Here is a 21,784-nt window from a genome sequence, read left to right as displayed (position 1 = left end):
GTCTGTGGAGCAGACGGAAGGTGCCTTTCAGCCTGTGATGGTTGAGAATAGTGCAGTTGTCTCAGAGTTGGTTCTGGATTTAACTAAAGCCCAGGAAGGGAATGGTCCTAAGTCTGTGTCTGCTGGGGAGAATGGCACTGGAACTAGGTTACATCCAGTTAGTGTCATGGCAAAATCCCAGAGACCAGACAATTCTGGTGCTTGTATTTTACCTGTTGCTAATGTGTGGCTGGAAAAGGGTGTAGCAACTCTGTCTGATCAGGGTGATATCCTAGCCAGGGCACGAGGAGAGCAGAAGGGTGGTTTGATTGTGTTACCTACTGATGTTGCAAAAACTTGTAGCAAGAAGGAAAAGATTCCTGAGCTTGTGTGTGGCGAAGGAAACGAGAATGCTTCTGACCTTTCATCTAGTGAGTCTATGAGTTTGCCTGTGTGTCACGGAGTGTGGGGGGACACAAGGCCCTGCACCCCCGGCTTCCTGCGGTTCACCATGACTCTCAGCCAGCCAGTAAAGCAGAAGGTTTATTCAGACGACAGGAACACAGTCCAAGACAGGTCTTGCAGGCACAGACAACAGGACCACACCCAGTTAGGTACATCTTGGGGTCCCAGGGGCACCACCACCGCCATTGGGGGGGCAGAGCCCCATCTGGGCTCCCTCCATTACCAGCCAGCTCCTGAAACTCTCTCCCCAGCGTCTCCTCCCACAGCCTTTGTCCAGTTTCCCGGGCCAAGGTGTCACCTGGCCTCTAACCCCTTCCTGGGTTCTCATGTTACATGCTCAGGTATTCTCCCTCATGGCCAGTCTCCCATCCCCCAATGCAGACCGTCCTAGCCACACTCCCCTGCAACCTTCCCAGCCAACACTCCCCACTCAGCATTCACAGACCACATTAAGAACAGTCCCAGTTCGTCACACTGTGTAAGCAGAGTCAGGATGAGCTCTCCCCTGACATCTGGTGGTGAATTGTGGAAAAGAACTTCAGGGGCTGATCTTGTTTGCATAGGCACACCCACCTTGCCTAGCATGAACCCACAGCCGCCCAAATGGTCACTTGGGCTGCTGTGGGATCCCCAGTTTCTCTGTTATTGGGGCAGGAAGAATAAAGTGTTGTTACCCTGATTATGTGAATCAAGGCCAGTGGAACTGTTTTATGACAGAGGGACTCGCCATCAACTAAGTAGCACTCGCTAGACAAGGGACATGGGTTCCAAAACCTAGTGAATTGAGAGAGGCCTGAAATATCAATTGCACTCCCTTGTCTCTCTACTGTGGAATATCAGAGCTCATTTTAATTCTATTAGGAGTCTAGTTACAGGCTGCTGAGCTGAATTCACTTTGGGCCAATGGTTCACCAGCACTGAAGCTCCCCTAGTACAAGCTGAAATCACTAAAGAGCTGAAATCTCTGAGTGCTGGGGGGGGGCTGAAGTTATGTTGTTGAGCGGTTGGTGGAGCAGAGCAGTTCACGGAAGGGCTGGAGCGGCTCACGGGACGGAGGGTGGAGCGGAGCAGCTGCGGCAGAACCCCATGGAGAAGCGGGGCAGTCGGCCTCGGACCACGTAAGGTGCCCCTTAACACCGCTGCGCCTCCCCCCCCCTCCACAGGCTGGGAGGTAAAACTCTGCAGATAACTTTTGAACTCTGGGAAACTGGAGTGTCTAAGGGAATTGCTGGTGTGACGTGTGGTTAGCCAGTGGGGTGAGACCGAAGTCCTCTCTGGCTGGCTGGTTTGCTTTGCCTTAGAGGTGGAGAAACCCCAGCCTAGGGCTGTAACTGCCCTGCTCTAAGAGATTTGTCCTGAATTGGCACTCTCCGTTGGGTCCCGCCAGAACCAGCACCGTTACAGCCACTCAGCGGGGCTGTGTGGAAAATGGAGCCCGTCCTGCTACTTTGAGGCCTTTTGTCAGAGCTATTACAAAATTGGGTGATCAAGATAATAGCGCTGCTGTAACAACCGTAGATGCCTGGGAGGCGACTGACTGCGTGCCGCACGGCATCCGGATTGAAAAACTAGACCGGCCTCAAATGAACATAGGAAACGGATTCAAAATTGGCTAACTGATGGCTCTCCGAACGGAATCGGAAATGGGACATCGTCAGCGAGCCGGGGTGTTTCCAGTGGGCTCCCGAAGGGCTCGGTTCCTGGCCCAACGCTGGTTAACTGCTTTATCGAAGAGCCGGAAGAAAACATAAAATCACCCCTGAGAAAGTTTGCAGATGACCCAAAGAATCAGGGGAGTGGGGAATAAGGAAGAGGCCGGGGCACTGGTCCGGAGCGATGTGGATCACAAGTCATCGATGGCTATTAGCTAGGCTGGGCAGGGATGGTGTCCCTAGCCTCTGTTTGCCAGGAGCTGGGAATGGGCGACAGGGGATGGATCACTTGGTGATTATCTGTTCTGTTCATTCCCTCTGGGGCACCTGGCTCTGGACGCTGTCTCTCGCCATAACAAAGAGAAGGTGACAAGCCGGCTTAATCCCAGTCTGTCAGTACCTACGCGGGGAGCAAATATTACCCCCTTTCTGCTACAAACTGGTGTATTTCATGCTCTAGACCCCAGCCCTGGAACAGCACCTGACGCCGTTCCCCTCCATCGGAAATCTCACCCGGACACCAGCGCCCGCTGCCCAGGGAGCGACTCGGCCCCCAGCCCCGGTCCGAGGAGAAATCTGACCTCCTCGTGCCAACAGCTTCCCCCAAAAGACGTTTGCATCACCAAACTCACTAAGAGCCATGCAGCATTTCTCCCAAGCCTCAGCACTCGCTCGCTGTCACGGAGTGGGGGACGTCAGGGCCCTGCACCCCTCTTCCTGCGATTCACCGTGACTCTCAGCTAGCCAGTAAAACAGAAGGTTTATTGGACAGTAGGAACACAGTCTAAAACAGGGTTTGTAGGTACAGCCAGGACCCCATAGTCAAGTCCTTCTGGGGGGCAGGGAGCTTAGACCCCAGCTTGGGGTTCCCTGCGTTCCACCACCCAGCACCAAACTGAAACCAAAATCTCCTCCAGCAGCTCTCTTCCCCCCTCCCCCCAGCTCCTCCTCTCCTTTGTTCAGTCTCCCGGGCAGAAGATGTCACTTCTCCCACCCCCCCTCCTGGCTCAGGTTACAGCTCAGGGATCTTCCTTCAAGGGAAGTCCCCCTGTGACGAACTGGGACTGTTCTTGATGTGGCTTTTGAATGCTGAGTGGGGAGTGTTGGCTGGGAAGGTGGCAGGGGGGTTTGGCTAGGACGGTCTGCATTGGGGGATGGGAGACTGGCCGAGGGAGAATACCTGAGCACGTAACATGAGAACCCAGGAAGGGGTTAGAGGCCAGGTGACACCTTTGCCCGGGAAACTGAACAAAGGCTGTGGGAGGGGTTGCTGGAGGGAGAGTTTGGGGAGCTGGCTGATGATATGGCTGGGAGGCAGACGGGGCTCTGACCCCCCCCCCAAGGGGCTGTGGTGCCCTGGGACCCCAAGATGCACCTAATTGGGGGGGATCCTGTTGTCTGTGCCTGCAAGACCTGTCTTGGAGTGTGTTCCTGTCGTCAGAATAAACCTTCTGCTTTACTGGCTGGCTGAGAGTCATAGTGAATCGCAGGAAGCCGGGGGTGCAGGGCCTTGCGTCCCCGCACACTCCGTGACAACTGGTGGTAGCGGTGGGATGTACTGCACCCCGTGGACAGTGCTTCCTGCAGTAAGTGACTGGGGAGCAGTAAAACGAAGGGGGATTGATGGGGACCAGGTGGGCTGAAGAGTCAGAGAGATACAGTTTCAGGGGGGGATTAATCCCTGGGAGTGTGTGACCAGAGAGAAGGACTGTTGCAGTAACAGGGTCCCCCGGGGGATCGCAGCGAGCGGTCCCGGGGCGGGGGAGTCTGCAGCTCGACCCTGGCAGAGAGGGGGTGACCTGAAGAGGGGCTGGCACACTAGGGGTCCCCCTGGAACGGTGGAAAGCGGAGAGCACAGGCTGGCGAGTGGCCAGCCGGAGGATGTATGCTAAACGCCTTAAGAGCGACCTGGTGGAGCTGTGCAGGCAGCGGGGGCTGCGCATTGGGAGGTCCACCAAAGAACAGCTCATTGCCCAGCTGGAGGAGAGGGATCGCTTGGATGAACCGAGCCCTGTCCCTAAGAGAAGCCGCCCGGCGGATGCAGCGTGAGCCCCGGGGACTGACATGGCTGGGAGGGGTCAGACTGCTGCCGAGGACATCCCGAGACCCTGCCTACCTATACCTAGGGGAAGGGTTGGGGGAAGCCCAGCGAATACCGAGGGCACCCTGACCCCAGCGGCCAGCAGGGGATCGCGGAGCTCCCCGTCCCGGGAGCGGATGCGACTGGAATGTGACAGGGAGCTGAGACTGAAAGAGCTCGAGTTAAGGCAGCAAGAACTGAAGCAGGAGCGGGAAGAGAAGGAGAAACAAAGTCAACATGAGTGGGACCAACGTCAGCATGAGCTCGAACTGGCCAGGCTGAGGAGCAGTGGGGCCCCGGCTGCGGTGAGCGAGGGGGGACCCAAGACTGCAAAGAGCTTTGATAAGTGCTTCCTGGCCCAGCGTAAGGAGGGGGAGGACATGGATACCTTCCTGACGGCCTTTGAGAATACCTGAGAGCTGCTCCAGGTTGACCCTGCAGACAGGCTCCAGTTTCTCATCCCCTCACTGGACCCCACAGTACAAAGTGCCACAAGTACTCCTGTTATTTTCATCCCCTCACTGGACCCCACAGCCAGGGAGGTGTACAGCCGACTGAAAGGGGCAGAGACAGGGGACTACAAACTGTTCAAAAAGGCCCTGCTCCGCGAGTTTGGGCTGACCCCTGAGATGTACCGGACAAGGTTCCGGAGTCAGCGTAAAACCCGTGAGGTCACATACCTACAACTAGCCAACCGGGCGCAGGGGTATTCCCGCAAGTGGACAGCTGGGGCCCAAACTAAAGAGGACCTGCTTGACCTATTCGTACTGGAGCACGTGTATGAGCAGTGCCCATCCGACCTGAGGCAATGGTTGATGGACCAAAAGCCAGAGAACCCGCAGCACGCAGGCCAGTTGGCCGACGAGTTTGTGAACAGTCGGGCAGGGGATAACAGGGAGGAGTCCCAAAGGAACAGGCCCGTCACAACACAGAGAGAGAGTCACCGTGGGACCTCCCAGCGGGGAAATATGGAGAACCCCCACCAAAGGGGAACATCCAGCGTCAGGTCCATCCGACCCGCTTGAGGGGACCCCTGGGACATGGTCTGCTATCACTGTGACCAGAGAGGTCACATACGGGCCCAGTGCCCCAGGCTCAGGGACAGACTGAGCAGACCGAACCCACAGAGGGTTGACTGGGTAGAGACCCAGCCGGACGAGAGGCAGCATTCCCAGGGAAGGGGGGCTGGCAGCGTACCACCTGCTAAGGAGGGAGGAGAGCTCCAGGCCTGCTCCTCTGGGGGGCGGGATGCTCCAGACTCAGGGTTTTTGGTTTATACGGTGGGCGCAGGGCTGTCCCTCCGGAGAGAGTACCTTTTTCCCCTGGAGGTGGATGGGAGGAAGGTCAATGGATACTGGGATACGGGCGCAGAGGTGACGCTGGTCCGGCCCGAGGTGTTGGCCCCAGATCGGGTGGTGCCCAACACCCACCTGGCCCTGACGGGGGTGGGTGGGACACCAGTCAAGGTACCTGAGGCGAGGGTCCCTTATCTTCCGCAAGGAGGGATCTTTCTGCACCTCGGCCTGGAACTCAGCAGCTGGGACAGGGATGGCCACCTGCTCTTTCTCGCCGGCTGGGCCTGAAGCCGCAGCCTCCCTGAGCCGTGTCCCTGGGTGTTCCCTCCCCACCAGGTTAGGGTCCTGCGCCTCGGGCAAGGCACCCTCCCCAGGGCCAGGGCGCAGTGCTCCTCACCGGCTCTGACTGCGGGTCACAACCAGGGCACCCTGGGGGTTGCTTGGCCAGTCCTCCAGGTCCCCCCCCATCAACACCTCAGTGGGCAAATACGGGTGTACCCCCACGTCCTTGGGGCCCTCCTTGGCCCCCCACTTCAGGCGTACCCTCGCCACAGGTACCTTGAATGGGGTCCCACCCACCCCCGTCAGGGTCAGGTAGGTGTCGGGCACCACCCGATCTGAGGCCACCACCTCGGGCCGGACCAGTGTCACCTCTGAGCCCGTATCCCAGTATCCATTGACCTTCCTCCCATCCACCTCCAGGGGAACGAGGTACTCTCTCCGGAGGGACCGCCCCGCGCCCACCGTATAAACCAAAAACCCTGAGTCTGGAGCATCCCGCCCCGCAGAGGAGCAGGCCTGGAGCTCTCCTCCCTCCTTAGCAGGTGGTACGCTGCCAGCCCCCCTTCCCTGGGAGTGCTGCCTCTCGCCCGGCTGGGTCTCTACCCAGTCAACCCTCTGTGGGTTCGGTCTGCTCAGTCTGTCCCTGAGCCTGGGGCACTGGGCCCGTATGTGACCTCTCTGGTCACAGTGATAGCAGCCCATGTCCCGTGGGTCCCCTCGAGGGGGTTGGATGGACCTGACGCTGGATCTTCCCGTTTGGTGGGGTTTTTCCGTATTTTCCTGCTGGGAGGTCCCATGGTGACTCTCGCTCTGCGTTGTGGTGGGACTGTTCCTTTGGGATTCCTCCCTGTTATCCCCTGCCCGACTGTTCACAAACTCGTCGGCCACCTGGCCTGCGTGCTGCGGGTTCTCTGGCTTTTGGTCCATCAACCATCGCCTCAGGTCGGGTGGGCACTGCTCATACACGTGCTCCAGTACGAATAGGTCAAGCAGGTCCTCTTTAGTTTGGGCCCCAGCCGTCCACTTGCGGGCATACCCCTGTGCCCGGTTGGCTAGTTGTAGGTATGTGACCTCACGGGTTTTACGCTGACTCCGGAACCTTTTCCGGTACGTCTCAGGGGTCAGCCCAAACTCGCGGAGCAGGGCCTTTTTGAACAGTTTGTAGTCCCCTGTCTCCGCCCCTTTCAGTCGGCTGTACACCTCCCTGGCTGTGGGGTCCAGTGAGGGGATGAGAAACTGGAGCCTGTCTGCAGGGTCAACCTGGAGCAGCTCTCAGGTATTCTCAAAGGCCGTCAGGAAGGTATCCATGTCCTCCCCCTCCTTACGCTGGGCCAGGAAGCACTTATCAAAGCTCTTTGCAGTCTTGGGTCCCCCCTCGCTCACCGCAGCCGGGGCCCCACTGCTCCTCAGCCTGGCCAGCTCCAGCTCATGCTGACGTTGGTCCCGCTCATGCTGACGCTGTTTTTCCTTCTCTTCCCGCTCCTGCTTCAGTTCTTGCTGCCTTAACTCGAGCTCTTTCAGTCTCAGCTCCCTGTCACATTCCAGTCACATCCGCTCCAGGGACGGGGAGCTCCGCCGGGACGATCCCCTGCTGGCCGCCGGGGTAGGGGTGCCCTCGGTATTCGCTGGGCTTCCCCCAACCCCTCCCCGAGGCATAGGTAGGCAGGATCTCGGGATGTCCTCGGCAGCAGTCTGACCCCTCCCAGCCATGTCAGGCCCCGGGGCCCACGCTGCATCCGCCGGGCGGCTTCTCTCAGGGACAGGGCTCGGTTCATCCAAGCGATCCTTCTCCTCCAGCTGGGCAATGAGCTGTTCTTTGGTGGACCTCCCAATGCGCAGCCCCCGCTGCCTGCACAGCTCTACCAGGTCGCTCTTAAGGCGTTTAGCATACATCCTCCTGCTGGCCACTCGCCGGCCTGTGCTCTTCGCTTTCCACCGTTCCAGGGGGACCCCTAGTGTGCCAGCCCCTCTTCAGGTCACCCCCTCTCTGCCAGGGTCGAGCTGCAGACTCCTCCGCCCCTGGGACCACTCGCTGTGATCCCCCGGGGGACCCTGTTACTGCAACAGTCCTTCTCTCTGGTCACACACTCCCAGGGTTAATCGCCCCCTGAACCGTCTCTCTCTGACTCTTTGTAGGACTGATGAAGGAAATTGTTTTTAGTTGTTTACTTTATTAGTGTAGCTTCATGGGTGGAGTTTTATGAATGAAACAATATTCATTCGTGGAGCCGGTTGCCCCAGTGGCTGGCTAAATGACAGTTGAGATGCCTGTTAAGAGCCATAGCTGTTCAGTCAGCTGCCTTTGTAAGTTTCACTATCAATCCAATTCCTGCTTAAATCACTGAGACTTGCACTGTTTCAGTATTGTAATTTCTGTTCACCATTTATTACACTTGCCTACAGTGTAACTTCTGTTCACTGTTTGGCATCCATTATACTTGTCTATATTATAACTTCTGTTCACTGTTTGCCATATTGTAATTCAAACCCCATTTTAAAATGCTCACTCCATTTTGTAAGGGCTTGCTGCAACCTTCATTTTTGCAAACCCTGGTGTAATCTTATTAGTTTAGTTTAGATGTGTGAATGAGGTATGTATGGATGATGGAATCAACCTCCAGCCCCAGCCTGTCCTGATTAAATAGAGTTAAAACACCAAGGGCTGAAGATGCAGACAAGAGCCCTAACAAAGTAAGAAGAATCCACCCTAAAAAGAAAAGGTACAATAGAAGGAAGATCAAAGCCCGGTCCGAGGCTGAAAGTCATGTCTGCAATTGACGGGTGATCAATCACCAAACCCAGAGGCAGCGTGACACAGCAAGACCTATAGACTCTGGATTCAAACTAAAGCCTACAAAAAAGGATGGGTGAGATGGAAAACTTTGGGAGAAGGGTAACATTCTGCTGCCAACATGGAAGGGCATCGGTGCATTCCCAACAGAGACCCAGCTCGTCCTTGTGCCCGGCTTTCCTGGCCAGTTAGCCGCCACAAGCTACGAACCCAAGCTGCAAACTCAAGCTACAAACTCAAGCTACAAACTCAAGCAGGACTGGTAACTATGCAGCAGCTGCAGAACATCTGATGGATGTGTGTGTGTGTGTGTGTGTGTGTGTGTATAGGTATTAGGTATAATGTGTGTGTATAAGAAATAAGTAGTAATAGGAATAAGTAGCCAAACAACGTTGTTTACTGTTATCTTTTATAGTATTATTATATTTACAATAAATGTGGCATCTTTGCCTTATCCCTCTTAATAAGATCCTGCTAGTTTTTATTGGTATAACATCTTCAGCCCACCTGGTCCCCGTCAATCCCCCTTCGTTTTACTTCTCCCCAGTCACTTACTGCAGGAAGCGCCGTCCACAGGGTGCAGTAGATCCCACCTCTGCCACCAGTTGTCACGGAGTATGGGGGACTCAGGGCCCTGCACCCCCGGCTTCCTGCGATTCACCATGACTCTCAGCCAGCCAGTAAAGCAGAAGGTTTATTTAGACGACAGTAACACAGTCCGAGACAGGTCTTGCAGGCGCAGACAACAGGACCCCCTCAGTTAGGTCCATCTTGGGGTCCCCGGGCACTCCAGCCCCCTGGGAGGTCAGAGCCCCGTCTGCCTCCCAGCCATGGTCACTAGCCAGCTCTGAAACTCTCCCTTCAGCGACCCCTCCCACAGCCTTTGTTCAGTTTCCCGGGCCAAGGTGTCACCTCGCCCCAGCCCCCTTCCTGGGTTCTCATGTTACAGGCTCAGGTATTGTTGGTCAGTCTCCCATCCCCCAATGCAGACTATCCTAGCCACACTCCCCTGTCAGCATTCAAAGATCACAGTAAGAACAGTCCCAGTTCGTCACAGAACCCCAGGGGTATTGGGGTGGGAAAAGGGCACGGGCCGCATAAACGCTCCCCTATGCGAACTACGGGTGCCATCGAGCACCCCCGTCCTAAGGGGGGGCGTGAAACTGGAGGGGCCTGGTGTAATTCTCACCAAGGAATGGGAGGGATGCTGGGGCATCCACGGGAACGGGGGTAGGTTTGAACTTCCCCAGGTCACTGGCTGAAGTGACCCCGCTCAGTTCGGTCTCGAAGGGGGGAGAGATGTGACGAAGTGGGACTGTTCTTACTGTGGTCTGTGAATGCTGAGTGGGGAGTGTTGGCTGGGAAGGTTGCAGGGGAGTGTGGCTAGGATGGTCTGCATTGGGGGATGGGAGACTGGCCGAGGGAGAATACCTGAGCACGTAACATGAGAACCCAGGAAGGGGTTAGAGGCCAGGTGACACCTTGGCCCGGGAAACTGAACAAAGGGCTGTGGGAGGGGTCGCTGGAGGGGGAGTTCAGAGCTGGCTGGTGACATGGCTGGGGGGCAGACGGGGCTCTGACCCCCCCAAGGGGCTGTGGTGCCCTGGGACCCCAAGATGCACCTAATTGGGGGGGATCCTGTTGTCTCTGCCTGCAAGACCTGTCTTGGACTGTGTTCCTGTTGTCTGAATAAACCTTCTGCTTTACTGGCTGGCTGAGAGTCATGGTGAATCGCAGGAAGCCGGGGGTGCAGGGCCTTGTGTCCCCCCACACTCCGAGACACCCCCATCCCCAATGTAACTCCCCTGCAACATTCCCAGGTCAAATCCGCCCCGCTCCCTGCTCCGTCAAACTCGCGCGCAAAGAACTTCCCAGAGGAACAGCCTGGTTGACGCCATTGTGACGTTATTGATATAATCCAGGACCATATAGATCATTGTTGCAACCAAGGTCCTGTAGTGGCACCCAAATCTTGTATAAAGGGGGTCAAATGGGGTGTCTAAGACAAGGTTATGGTTTACTGGTTATGATTAGGCTGTCTATATGTGTGTATCAATTTTGTAGTTGAAGTTATGAATATTGGCTCTAGACTGTCTGTATTTCAAACTTATGCTATGCTGCTGGGTGACATCCCAGACAAGCTGGTGTTAGCTCTGCCTAGCCTGCTTGATGGCCCATTAAGGACCATCAGCTATACAATGGACCCATTGAGAGAAGGCAAATATGCCTTGAGACTCAGCAAAGTATGCAGGAACTTGCCCATGTGACTCCAGACTCCATTTTGCTGTAATTTTCCACAGTAAGGACAAAGAGGTGTTCTTACACCTGGAAAAGACTATATAAGGCTGATGCCTCATCTCCATCTTGTCTTCAATCCTGCTTCATACCTCTGGAGGAACTTTGCTACAAGCTGAAGCTTTGAACAAAGGACTGAGGACCCATCCCAGCGGGGGATGTTCCAGAGACTTGATTGGAACCTGCAGTTTATTCTATCGCTGCTGCAAGCCTGAACCAAGAACTTTGCCATTACTGGATGTCATTGATTCCATTTAACCAATTCTAACTCTCATCTCTATCTTCTTCCTTTTATGAATAAACCTTTAGATTTTAGATTCTAAAGGATTGGCAACAGCGTGATTTGTGGGTAAGATCTGATTTGTCTATTGACCTGGGTCTGGGGCTTGGTCCTTTGGGATCGGGAGAACCTTTTTCTTTTACTGGGGTCTTGGTTTTCATAACCATTTGTCCCCATAACGAGTGGCACTGGTGGTGATACTGGGAAACTGGAGTGTCTAAGGAGATTGCTTGTGAGACTTGCGGTTAGCCAGTGGGGTGAGACCGAAGTCCTCTTAGTCTGGCTGGTTTGGTTTGCCTTAGAGGTGGAAAAACCCCAGCCTTGGGCTGTAACTGCCCTGTTTGAGCAATTTGTCCTGAGTTGGCACTCTCAGTTGGGTCCCGCCAGAACTGCATTGTCACAGCCACGCGGGGGGTTTCCAAGTTTTCCTACCATTGCACCGTGTGGCCTTGAAACCGCCGCTCCGGGCAGTGAAGTGCCTCATATATTGTTGCCAGGGCCCCCCAGGGCCGGGCACAGTGAGCCAACGCCCCTCTCCCATCCTCGAAAGCCGTCCTGAATGGACGGCAGGGAGGCGACCGCTCTGCGGGGGGATGGGCGTGGAAGGGGTGGACTAGTGCTGGGTTCGGTTAACGTGACCGGCCGTGTTCAGGGCCAGGCGCTGGGGAGGCCGGGGCCAGTGGCGAGAGGCAGGAGCAAAGGCTGTGACAGACGCCCGGGAGGATTGCAGCTGCGTCCCACGTGACGGGGAGAGACACCCCGGTGCCAACCCGGCCGCCTGCCAGGCGTCGTTAGGGGCTGGCTGATGATGATCCTGCCCCGGGCCCGGCCCGGCGGTGAAACGACACTTCCTCCAGGAACTGGAGTCGCTCGGTTAATTAACGCAGCCAGGAACAAGCCCGGGGACGTCGCAGGGACCGGTCTGACCGGGTTCCAGACGCCGAGCCGGTGAAGCCGGAGGACTGCAGAGAGCCAGCCCTGGCCTGGGGCCAGGTGGGAGCCGGCGCCCCCTAGAGGGGACAGGCCCCTGCCCCATTCCCCGCCCCCCTGAGCCAGCCAGTCCCCGCCCTGGGGCCGAGTGGGAGCCGGCGCCCCCTAGAGGGGACAGGCCCCTGCCCCATTCCCCGCCCCCCTGAGCCAGCCAGTCCCCGCCCTGGGGCCGAGTGGGAGCCGGCGCCCCCTAGAGGGGACAGGCCCCTGCCCCATTCCCCGCCCCCCTGAGCCAGCCAGTCCCCGCCCTGGGGCCGAGTAGGAGCCAGCGCCCCCTAGAGGGGACAGGCCCCTGCCCCATTCCCCGCCCCCCTGAGCCAGCCAGTCTGTCTGGGAGGGTGAGGGAATTGCAGACCCCACCTCCCCCCGAATCCAATTCCCACCCTCCGCCCCCCCACCTTAGCTGGGGGAGAAGCGACTTCTCTCCCTCCCCCCCGTTGCTCGGGTTGCATCCGGCCAATAAGACGCCGTTCAGCTCAGGTCCAAAGTAAGTCGTTTATTGGGGGGGTCACACACACAGGGGCTGGCGGGGGAGCAGCTGGGAGCAGGGTTCGTGGGGGGGGGGGCGGGGACTGGGAGTAGCAGGGACTGGGGGGGCAGGGGGCAGTGGGGAGCGGTCAGCGCCCAACACCAGCCCCACCACCATTACCACCAGACGAGCTGCAGCATTTGAAGTAGACGTCGTTCAGGGCCGTGTCATCCCCTTTGCCCTGGGGGGCCTCCACCTTGGTGGCGATGGTGCAGATGCCCCGCGGGCCGCAGGAGCGGCTCTGGGGGCCCCACTTGCCCCAGCACCGCCCGGCCCCCCTCAGCTCCGCCCCGCCCGTGCAGACAAACTCGATGTTGTTGGCGGCCGTGTCGTCCTTGAGGCCCTGGCAGGGCTCCACCCGCAGCCGGAACTGGGTCAGCCGCTGCCCCGAGGGGCATTTCTTCACTAGGCCCCACGAGCCCCACCTGGGAGGAGAGAACGGGTCAGCTGGGCACGGCCCACAGGGGGTGCTGCCTTCCCCCCAACCTCTGCCACTCTGGGCTGGGAGCTGCTGCCCTAGTAACCCACCGCTGTTGCCACTAACCCACTGTCAATACCACGATCCCACCACTGCCACCACTAACCCACTGTCAATACCACAATCCCTCCCCTGCCACCACTAACCCACTGTTAATACCATGATCCCTCCCCTGCCACCACTAACCCACTGCCACCACCACGATTCCACCCCTGCCACCACTAACCCACTGCCACCACCACGATCCCTCCCCTGCCACCACTAACCCTCTGTCAATACCACGATCCCTCCCCTGCCGCCACTAACCCACTGTCAATACCACGATCCCTCCCCTGCCTCCACTAACCCACTGTCAATACCACGATCCCTCCCCTGCCTCCACTAACCCACTGTCAATACCACGATCCCTCCCCTGCCTCCACTAACCCACTGTCAATACCACGATCCCTCCCCTGCCACCACTAACCCACTGCCACCACCACGATCCCTCCCCTGCCGCCACTAACCCACTGTCAATACCACGATCCCTCCCCTGCCACCACTAACCCTCTGTCAATACCGCGATCCCTCCCCTTCCACCACTAACACACTGTCAATACCACGATCCCACCCCTGCCACCACTAACCCACTGTCAATACCACGATCCCTCCCCTGCCACCACTAACCCTCTGTCAATACCGCGATCCCTCCCCTGCCACCACTAACACACTGTCAATACCACGATCCCACCCCTGCCACCACTAACCCACTGTCAATACCACGATCCCTCCCCTGCCACCACTAACCCACTGTCAATACCACGATCCCACCCCTGCCACCACTAACCCACTGTCAATACCACGATCCCTCCCCTGCCGCCACTAACCCACTGTCAATACCACGATCCCTCCCCTGCCGCCACTAACCCACTGTCAATATCACAATCCCACCGCTAACACCACTAACCCACTGTCAATACCACGATCCCACCGCTAACACCACTAACCCACTGTCAATACCGTGATCCCACCTCCGCCACCACTAACCCACTGTCAATACCGTGATCCCACCTCTGCCACCACTAACCTACTGTCAATACTACGATCCCACTACTCCCACCACTAACCCACTGCTGACACTGACGTCCCACCATCGATGCCACCCTCCCATCTCTGCCACTGCTAACCCCCCGCCGACCCCAGCTCTGTTGGTGACACCCCTATTCCACTAGTGCGCATGGAGCCCGGTGCCCCCTCTGCCAGGTGCCCGCACCCTCCGTTGGGCCCCTCCCCACCGTACTCACGGCCCCACGTTGGACTGGATCGTGCTGTCGTCGGAGCAGAGCAGCCGGATCCCGTTCAGCGCCGTGTCGTCCCCGGTGAGCTGGGGCAGCTCCACCTGCAACGGGGCATCGAGGGGGAACAAGCCTGGGCATTACAGACTGGTCCCCATCACTTCAGTACAAGGAGACGGGGGGCAGAGGGGCGTGGGGAGGGGGAAATTGAGCAGAGGGGCTCAGGGCTGTGGGGCAGGGGGATCCGGGTTGGGGAGGAGGGCAGGGGCAGGGGGAGCTGGGCTGGGGAAGGGGCAGGGGATCTGGGGAGGATGAAGAGGGCAGGGAGTGGGGCAGGGGACTGGGGCTCTGGGGAGGGTGAAGGGGGCAGGGAGCCGGGCTGGGGAAAGGGGCAAGGGATGTGAGGAGGGTGAAGGGGGCAGGGAGCCGGGCTGGGGAAAGGGGCAAGGGATGTGAGGAGGGTGAAGGGGGCAGGGAGCAGGGCAGGGGGAGCCGGGCTGGGGAAGGGGGAAGGAGATGTGGGGAGGGTGAAGGGGGCAGGGAGTGCGGCAGGGGGCTGTGGCTGTGGGAGGGTGAAGGGGGCAGGGAGTGGGGCAGGGGGGAGCCGGGCTGGGGAAAGGAGCAGGGGATGTCGGGAGGCTGAAGGGGGCAGGGAGTGGGGTGTGGGGGGAGCTGGGCTGAGGAAGGGGACAGGGGATGTGGGGAGGGTGAAGGGGGCAGGGAGTGGGGTAGTGGGGAGCCGGGCTGGGGAAGGAGATAGGGGCTGTGGGGAGGGTGAAGGGGGCAGGGAGCGGGGCGAGGGGAGCCGGGTTGGGGAAGGGGGCAGGGGCTGTGGGGAGGGTGAAGGGGGCAGGGAGTGGGGTAGGGGGCTGGGGCTGTGGGGAGGCTGAAGGGGGCAGGGAGCAGGGCAGGGGGAGCCGGGCTGGGGAAGGGGGCAGGGGCTGTGGGAGGGTGAAGGGGGCAGGGTGTAGGGCAGGGGGGAGCCGGGCTGGGGAAGGGGGCAGGGGATGTGGGGAGGGCAGGGGGGAGCCGGGCTGGCGGGGGTGAATCTTTACCTTCAGGGAGAACCCAATGGCGAAGCTGTTGCCGGGGCAGGACTGTTCTGCGCCCCACGTGCCCCACATCCCTCCATTGCTAACGTCAATCTTGATCTGGCCCCATGCACCCCACAGGCAGCAGCCGAGCACAAGGCCGAGCGTGGCGTGCAGGGAGCTGTCCATGGCTGGGTAGGCAAGCGGAGGGAGCCAGCAGCAGATGTGCAGCTCCTGGCACGGGGCAGGGGTGTTTTATACCCGGGGAGGGCGGGCTGAGCTGGGTTCCGGCCTGTGTGGGCAGTGCAAAGGGGTCGGCCTCGCCTTCTCTCGGCATTAGGTTAATCCTGCTCCCGACTACCCCGGGGCGCATGATGCAAGGTTCCTACCGCCACCCACCTAGAGCTCTGCTGCCTCATCGCCCCAAAACTCCCAGAGCAAATACGTCATGACAACACCTCCGGCCTCATGATTCAACCGTCCCCGCTGACACCGGGGTGCCTTTATGGGGCCAGCATCCCACTGTTACCACTTTGGACGTAGTATCCCACCGCTAACACCACTATGCCGTTACGCCACCAGGATCCCACCTCTGACCCCACTGTTACCACTTTGGATGTAGTATCCCACCGCTAACACCACTATGCCGTTACGCCACCAGGATCCCACCTCTGACCCCACTGTTACCACTTTGGACTTAGTATCCCACCGCTAACACCACTATGCCGTTACGCCACCAGGATCCCACCTCTGACCCCACTGTTACCACTTTGGATGTAGTATCCCACTGCTAACACCACTATGCCGTTACGACACCAGGATCCCACTGTTAACACTTCAGTGGGAAATAAGGAGAGAGAGGCCGGGTCCCCGGTTCAGAGCGATGTGGATCACAACCCAATACTGTGGTTTGAATGTGGCTAAATGCCACCGTACACAACACGGAACGAGGCGCGTCAGCTGTACACGGGACGGGGAGTCTCTCCTGGGGAGCAGCGACTCTGAAGCAGATTTGGGGGGCGGGGAGGGTAATCAGCGGAACGTGAGCTCCCGGGGCGACGCTGTGACCAGAAGGGCGAACGGCATCCCGGGCTGCGTAAGCGGGAATCTCGCGTAGGGGCAGAGAGGCGATTTCACTGCTGGATCGGGCCCAGACGGTGCCCACAGTTCCGGCCGGAGGGTGATTACATCGGAGAGGGGTCAGAGAAGAGCCAGGAGAAGGATTAAAAACCCTGCCTGCGAGTGAGAAACCCCAGGAGCTCAGTTAGCGTAACGAAGAGGCGGCGAAGGGGTGACGGATCCCGGTCTGTAAGTACTGACGTGGGGAGCGAATGTTTCACTAGCAGAGGCAGGTCTAACCCGGTCTGAGGGCCGGGAGTTGGAACCAGACGAATTCGGACTGGAAACAAGATGGAAAACGTCTAACAGTGAGGGGGGATTGTCCCCAGGGTCACGGTGGATTCGCCATCAGTGACAAGTGTTAAATCCAGACGAGCTGGGTTCCTACCAGATCTGCTCTGGGAATGGTGTGGGGGGCAGGTCTCTGGCCTGGGCTAGGGGGGGTCAGGCTGGATGGGCCCCATGGGCCCATCTGAGCTAGGGAAGGGTGGTGAGGCCAGGCAGCGTGGATTCCCCGCGGGGTTAGGGCAGCTTGGGAGAGCCACGGGGCAGCTGGGACGAGCCAGGCTGGAGTCGGACTTTCCTGGCAGATGCAACGGTGCTTGTTTTCCGTGGCCTCCAGGAGGCCCGTCTCGGTTTGGCCCCATGTGGCCGTGGCCGGGGCATCAGCAGGGCTTCAAAGCCCATCTGCTCACGCCCGGCCCCGCAGCCCCTACTGCTCATTATGAGTTTGTCTCTGTACCTCTGGGGTCATTCCCAGAGCCAGGCAGCCGTCAGGGGTGACCTCCATCGATGTCTCCCTCCCAGGGGGGATCTTCACTCCCTTGCACCCGCCGGGTGGCAATGCATAATAAATTGGGGAAACTGAGTCACGCCACTAGTTCACTCTGAAATTTCTGAAATCCCTGCATTCTCCACACCTAATAGCTTATCTCCCCTTTTGGATGGCGGCTGCCCCACCTTCCCGTTTCTCGGAAACACCCAGTCCACCCAGATATCAGCGTCATTCGTTATAATTATAGGCCTGTTTGTCTGAAACAGATCCAGGGCGAGATAATGGAGCAGCTGATACAGGGACTCAATTAACAAATAATTAAGAGGGCGTAATGTAATGAATTCCGCTGTCACGTTATTGACATGAACTGGGACCATATAGATCATTGTTGCAATCAAGGTCCTGGAGTGGCACCAAAACTGGTATAAAGGGGGTCAAATAAGATGTTTAAGACCAGGCTATGGGTTGCTGGTTATGATTATGCCATCTGGGTGCATGGATCATTTTTGTAGTTGAAGTTATGAATATTGTATTTCTACCTGTGTTTCACGCTTGGGCTCTGCTTCTGGGTGACACCCCAGACAAGTTGGTGTTAGCTCTGCCTAGCCTGCTTGATGGCCCATTAAGGACCATCAGCTACAACTGACACATTGAGAGAAGGCAGATACGCCTTGTGACTCAGCAAGGCAGGGACCTGCCGAGGTGACTCCAGACTCCCTTTTGCTGTAGTTCTCCACAGTAAGGACAAAGAGGTGTCCTTACATCGGGAGGAGACTATAAAAGGCAGCTGCAGCTCCTCCATCCTGTCGTCAATCCTGCGTCTCACCTCTGGAGGGACTTTGCTACAAACGGAAGCTCTGAACAAAGGACTGAAGGACCCGTCCCAGCTGGGGATGTCCCAGAGACTTGATTTGAACCTGCAGCTTATCCCATCCCGGCTACAAGCCTGAACCAAGAACTTTGCCATCACTGTACGTAACTGATTCCATGTAACCAATTCTAGCTCTCAGCGATATTTCTTCCTTTTATGAATAAACCTTTCGATTTTAGATTCTAAAGGATCGGCAACAGCAGGATTCGTGGGTGAGATCTAACTTGTCTATTGACCTGGGTCTGGGGCTTGATCCTTTGGGATCGGGAGAACCTTTTTCTTTTACTGGGGTATTGGTTTTCATAACCATTCGTCCCCATAACGAGTGGCACTGGTGGTGATACTGGGAAACTGGAGTGTCTGAGGGAATTGCTTGTGTGACTTGTGGTTAGCCAGTGGAGTGAGACCAAAGTCCTCTCCGTCTGGCTGGTTTGGTTTGCCTTAGAAGTGGAGAAACCCCAGCTTTGGGCTGTGACTGCCCTGCTCTAAGCAATTTGTCCTGTATTGATACTCTCAGTTGGGTCCCACCAAAGGCAGCATCACTACAGTGGCGTAGTCGGTAGGACCCACAGAACCAGGGCAATGAAGCTTTGGGTCAGAACCCCACGCTATCCACATTTGAATTTTGGGATTGAGAGTTTGGTTGGTGAAAGAGCAGTTGCAATGGGTGAGCAAAGAGCATATGAGGGACTTGACAAGAAAGCCCCGGAAGATTTGTGTTCAGAGAAGGGGATAAGCTTTAGAAAGAAAGCTACAAACCAAGAACTGAGAGATCTGTTAATAGCCAGTGATCAGGAGGCAGGAGCACAGCCCTTACCTGGTACAACAGAAGCTGCAGAAAAGGTTGGAATGCAAAAGGCAGCAAGTAAACTGCAGCTTGAGCATGAACAGAAACTAGCAGACATTGGATGGCTGGAAAAGCAAAAGGTAGCCGAGATACAGAGAGAAGCTGATGAAAGGAAGAAGAAAGCTTACCAGATGCAACAGGACATGGCCTGATTTCAGCTCCAAGTCAGAAAAGCTGGGGAAGAACAGCAGAAACTGTATCCTCTTGAAAGTCCAGTTTCTAATGATGTTGGTCTGTTGTATAACTCTGAGCAGTTGTCTGGGTGTAACCGAATGTACCCCGTAAGCTGTGCCAATGCTCGGTATGGGAGTGGTAATGGAAAATTCATAGAGAGTGTGAATGTTGTAGTTCTCTATGAGTTTACTGTACGCATGCCTTTAGCCAGAATCCACCTTGAATGGAATGGGACTCAGCATGAAGTTATAGCTGGGGTAAGGGGGTTATTGCCTAAGGATCTTTTGATTGGGGAAGATACCAAAGGTTTATTCAGTCCAGGTAGCCAGTCACAGGACAGGAATGATCTTCAACCTGTGTCTGTATGGGCAATACTAGCTGTAGTGAGACAAACCCAAGGATGGGGAGCTCTTGGGATGCAGTCAGTGATGTTGGTGTCATCCCTTCCTGCATCAATTTTGCGTTGGGGGTGTGACGTTACTGACATAATCTGGGACCTTATAGATCATTGTTGCAACCTAGGTCCTGTAGTGGCACCAAATCTGGTATAAAGCGGGTCAAATAAGGTGTCTACGACCAGGTTATGGGTTGCTGGGTATGATTATGCTGTCTGGGTGCATGTGTCATTTTTGTAGTTGAAGTTATGAATATTGGCTCTAGACTGTCTGTATTTGGGAAGACAAGGTTGTTGAGAGAGGAATGTCTCCAGGCTGATTCTGTAAGCGCGCAGTCTGTGCGTCAGGGTCGGCACTTGTGAACACACCTAGCCGGCAAAGGAATTCCTGTGAGCAGGAGGTTTCAGTTTTCAGCCTTCTAGGAAAAAAGTGTGTGGGGGGGGGGAAGAACCCCATCCTGCTGAAGGGAAGAATGAATGTCTGCCCTTGAAATGGGTAGCAGCTGAGAATCTAAAAGCTAGTGTCTGTGTTGATGCAAATTACGTGGCTGGCAGGGAGAAAAAAGACTTGCTAATAGCTATTAGCACAGAGAGCCCACCCAATCAGCCAGTGAATTCTGTTAAGCAAGAGAGATCAGGGTTTGGTCCTTCAGGACAAGGAAAAAAGAGAGAACTTCCTTTTGCAAAGGGAAGCCACAGGGGAAACCCAAAAATGCCCAGACCCCAATGGTATTGAACCAAAGGTGTGGAATAAGAAACATGATGGTAAATGGACACTTGCAATGGATTTGTGCCTAATCTTCTGAAAAATCCCTTGAACATGTTAAGAGTGATACATGAAAACACACTTTATGTTAAAAGGCCTTGTTATACGGCTGTTTCACAGTTAATGCCTGTGAACAGTCTTGGAACTTTTCACAGGGGAAAAGACATTCCAGACCTAATGTGCTGTATGAAAAGGGAAACCGAGGCACACTACCGTATTGCTTTCAAGGCTAAATGCCAAGATTCCTGTACTGTGGACAACATTAATATCTACGTTGATTTGATGTTAATTGGGTTCCAAACATTTGCCAGAGCTTGTCTAGATAAAGCAGCTGTGTTCTTTAGCTCTTGGCAAGATCACGTAAGACATACAGGAACCAGGCTGCAAGAGCAGATCCAATCCACTATTGTTCTAACCAAGTTTTACCTCGATTTTGTAAAGAGATTCAATCATGTTATTGAACATGACTTTGATAAACCATTTCTGTTATACACGGATACAGCTCCTAACCCAATACTAGCTGTAGTGAGACAGACCCAAGAATGGGGAGCTCTTGGGATGGAGTCAGTGATGTTGGTGTCATCCCTTCCTGCATCAATTTTGCATTGTGGGTGTGACGTTACTGACATGAACTGGGACCGTATAGATCATTGTTGCAACCAAGGTCCTGTAGTGGCACCAGATCTTGTATAAAGGAGGTCAAATAAGGTGCCTACGACCAGGTTATGGGTTGCTGGGTATGATTATGCTATCTAGGTGCATGTGTCATTTTTGTAGTTGAAGTTGTGAATATTGGCTCTAGACTGTCTATATTTCACACTTGTGCTCTGCTTCTGGGAAACACCCCAGACAAGCTGGTGTTAGCTCTGCCTAGCCTGCTTGATGGCCCATTAAGGACCATCAGCTACACAACTGACCATTGAGAGAAGGCAGATACGCCTTGTGACTCAGCAAAGTATGCAGGGACTGGCTCATGTGACTCCAGACTCCATTTTGCTGTAATTTTCCACAGTAAGGACAAAGAGGTGTTCTTACACCTGGAGGAGACTATATAAGGCTGATGCCTCATCTCCATCTTGTCTTCAATCCTGCTTCATACCTCTGGAGGGACTTTGCTACAAACTGAAGCTCTGAACAAAGGACTGAATGACCCATCCCAGCTGGGGATGTTCCAGAGACTTGATTTGAACCTGCAGTTTATTCCATCCCGGCTACAAGCCTGAACCAAGAACTTTGCCGTCACTGTACGTAACTGATTCCATGTAACCAACTCTAGCTCTCGTCTAGATCTTCTTCCTTTTATGAATAAACCTTTCGATTTTAGATTCTAAAGGATCAGCAACAGCAGGATTTGTGGGTGAGATCTGACTTGTCTATTGACCTGGGTCTGGGGCTTGATCCTTTGGGATCGGGAGAA

The 21,784-nt window shown here is 56.0% G+C and overlaps 1 protein-coding gene across 1 annotated transcript; it reads right to left on the bottom strand.

Moving 5' to 3' along the window:
• Nucleotides 1–12,726: 12,726 nt before the first annotated feature.
• Nucleotides 12,727–15,610, bottom strand: LOC135889490 (vitelline membrane outer layer protein 1-like). Its single transcript, XM_065417357.1, has 3 exons — nucleotides 15,446–15,610; nucleotides 14,400–14,494; nucleotides 12,727–13,063 (listed from the first exon to the last, which is right to left on the bottom strand). The coding sequence occupies exons 1-3, from the start codon at nucleotides 15,608–15,610 to the stop codon at nucleotides 12,727–12,729; spliced, it is 597 nt and encodes a 198-aa protein (XP_065273429.1).
• Nucleotides 15,611–21,784: the final 6,174 nt, after the last annotated feature.

Source organism: Emys orbicularis, chromosome 15, assembly GCF_028017835.1.
Source record: "Emys orbicularis isolate rEmyOrb1 chromosome 15, rEmyOrb1.hap1, whole genome shotgun sequence".
In the NCBI taxonomy this organism is placed as follows: domain Eukaryota; kingdom Metazoa; phylum Chordata; order Testudines; family Emydidae; genus Emys; species Emys orbicularis.
Note: the sequence above shows the minus strand (reverse complement) of the source record. Positions and strands in the feature narration are given on the sequence as shown.

Coding starts and splice junctions, on each gene's coding strand:
- LOC135889490 (XM_065417357.1), bottom strand. CDS start 15,610: ATGGACAGCTCCCTGCACGCCACGCTCGGCCTTGTGCTCGGCTGCTGC. Junction 14,495..15,445: donor CCATTGGGTTCTCCCTGAAG/GTAAAGATTCAC, acceptor GCCCCGTTGCAG/GTGGAGCTGCCCCAGCTCAC. Junction 13,064..14,399: donor ATCCAGTCCAACGTGGGGCC/GTGAGTACGGTG, acceptor CTCTCCTCCCAG/GTGGGGCTCGTGGGGCCTAG.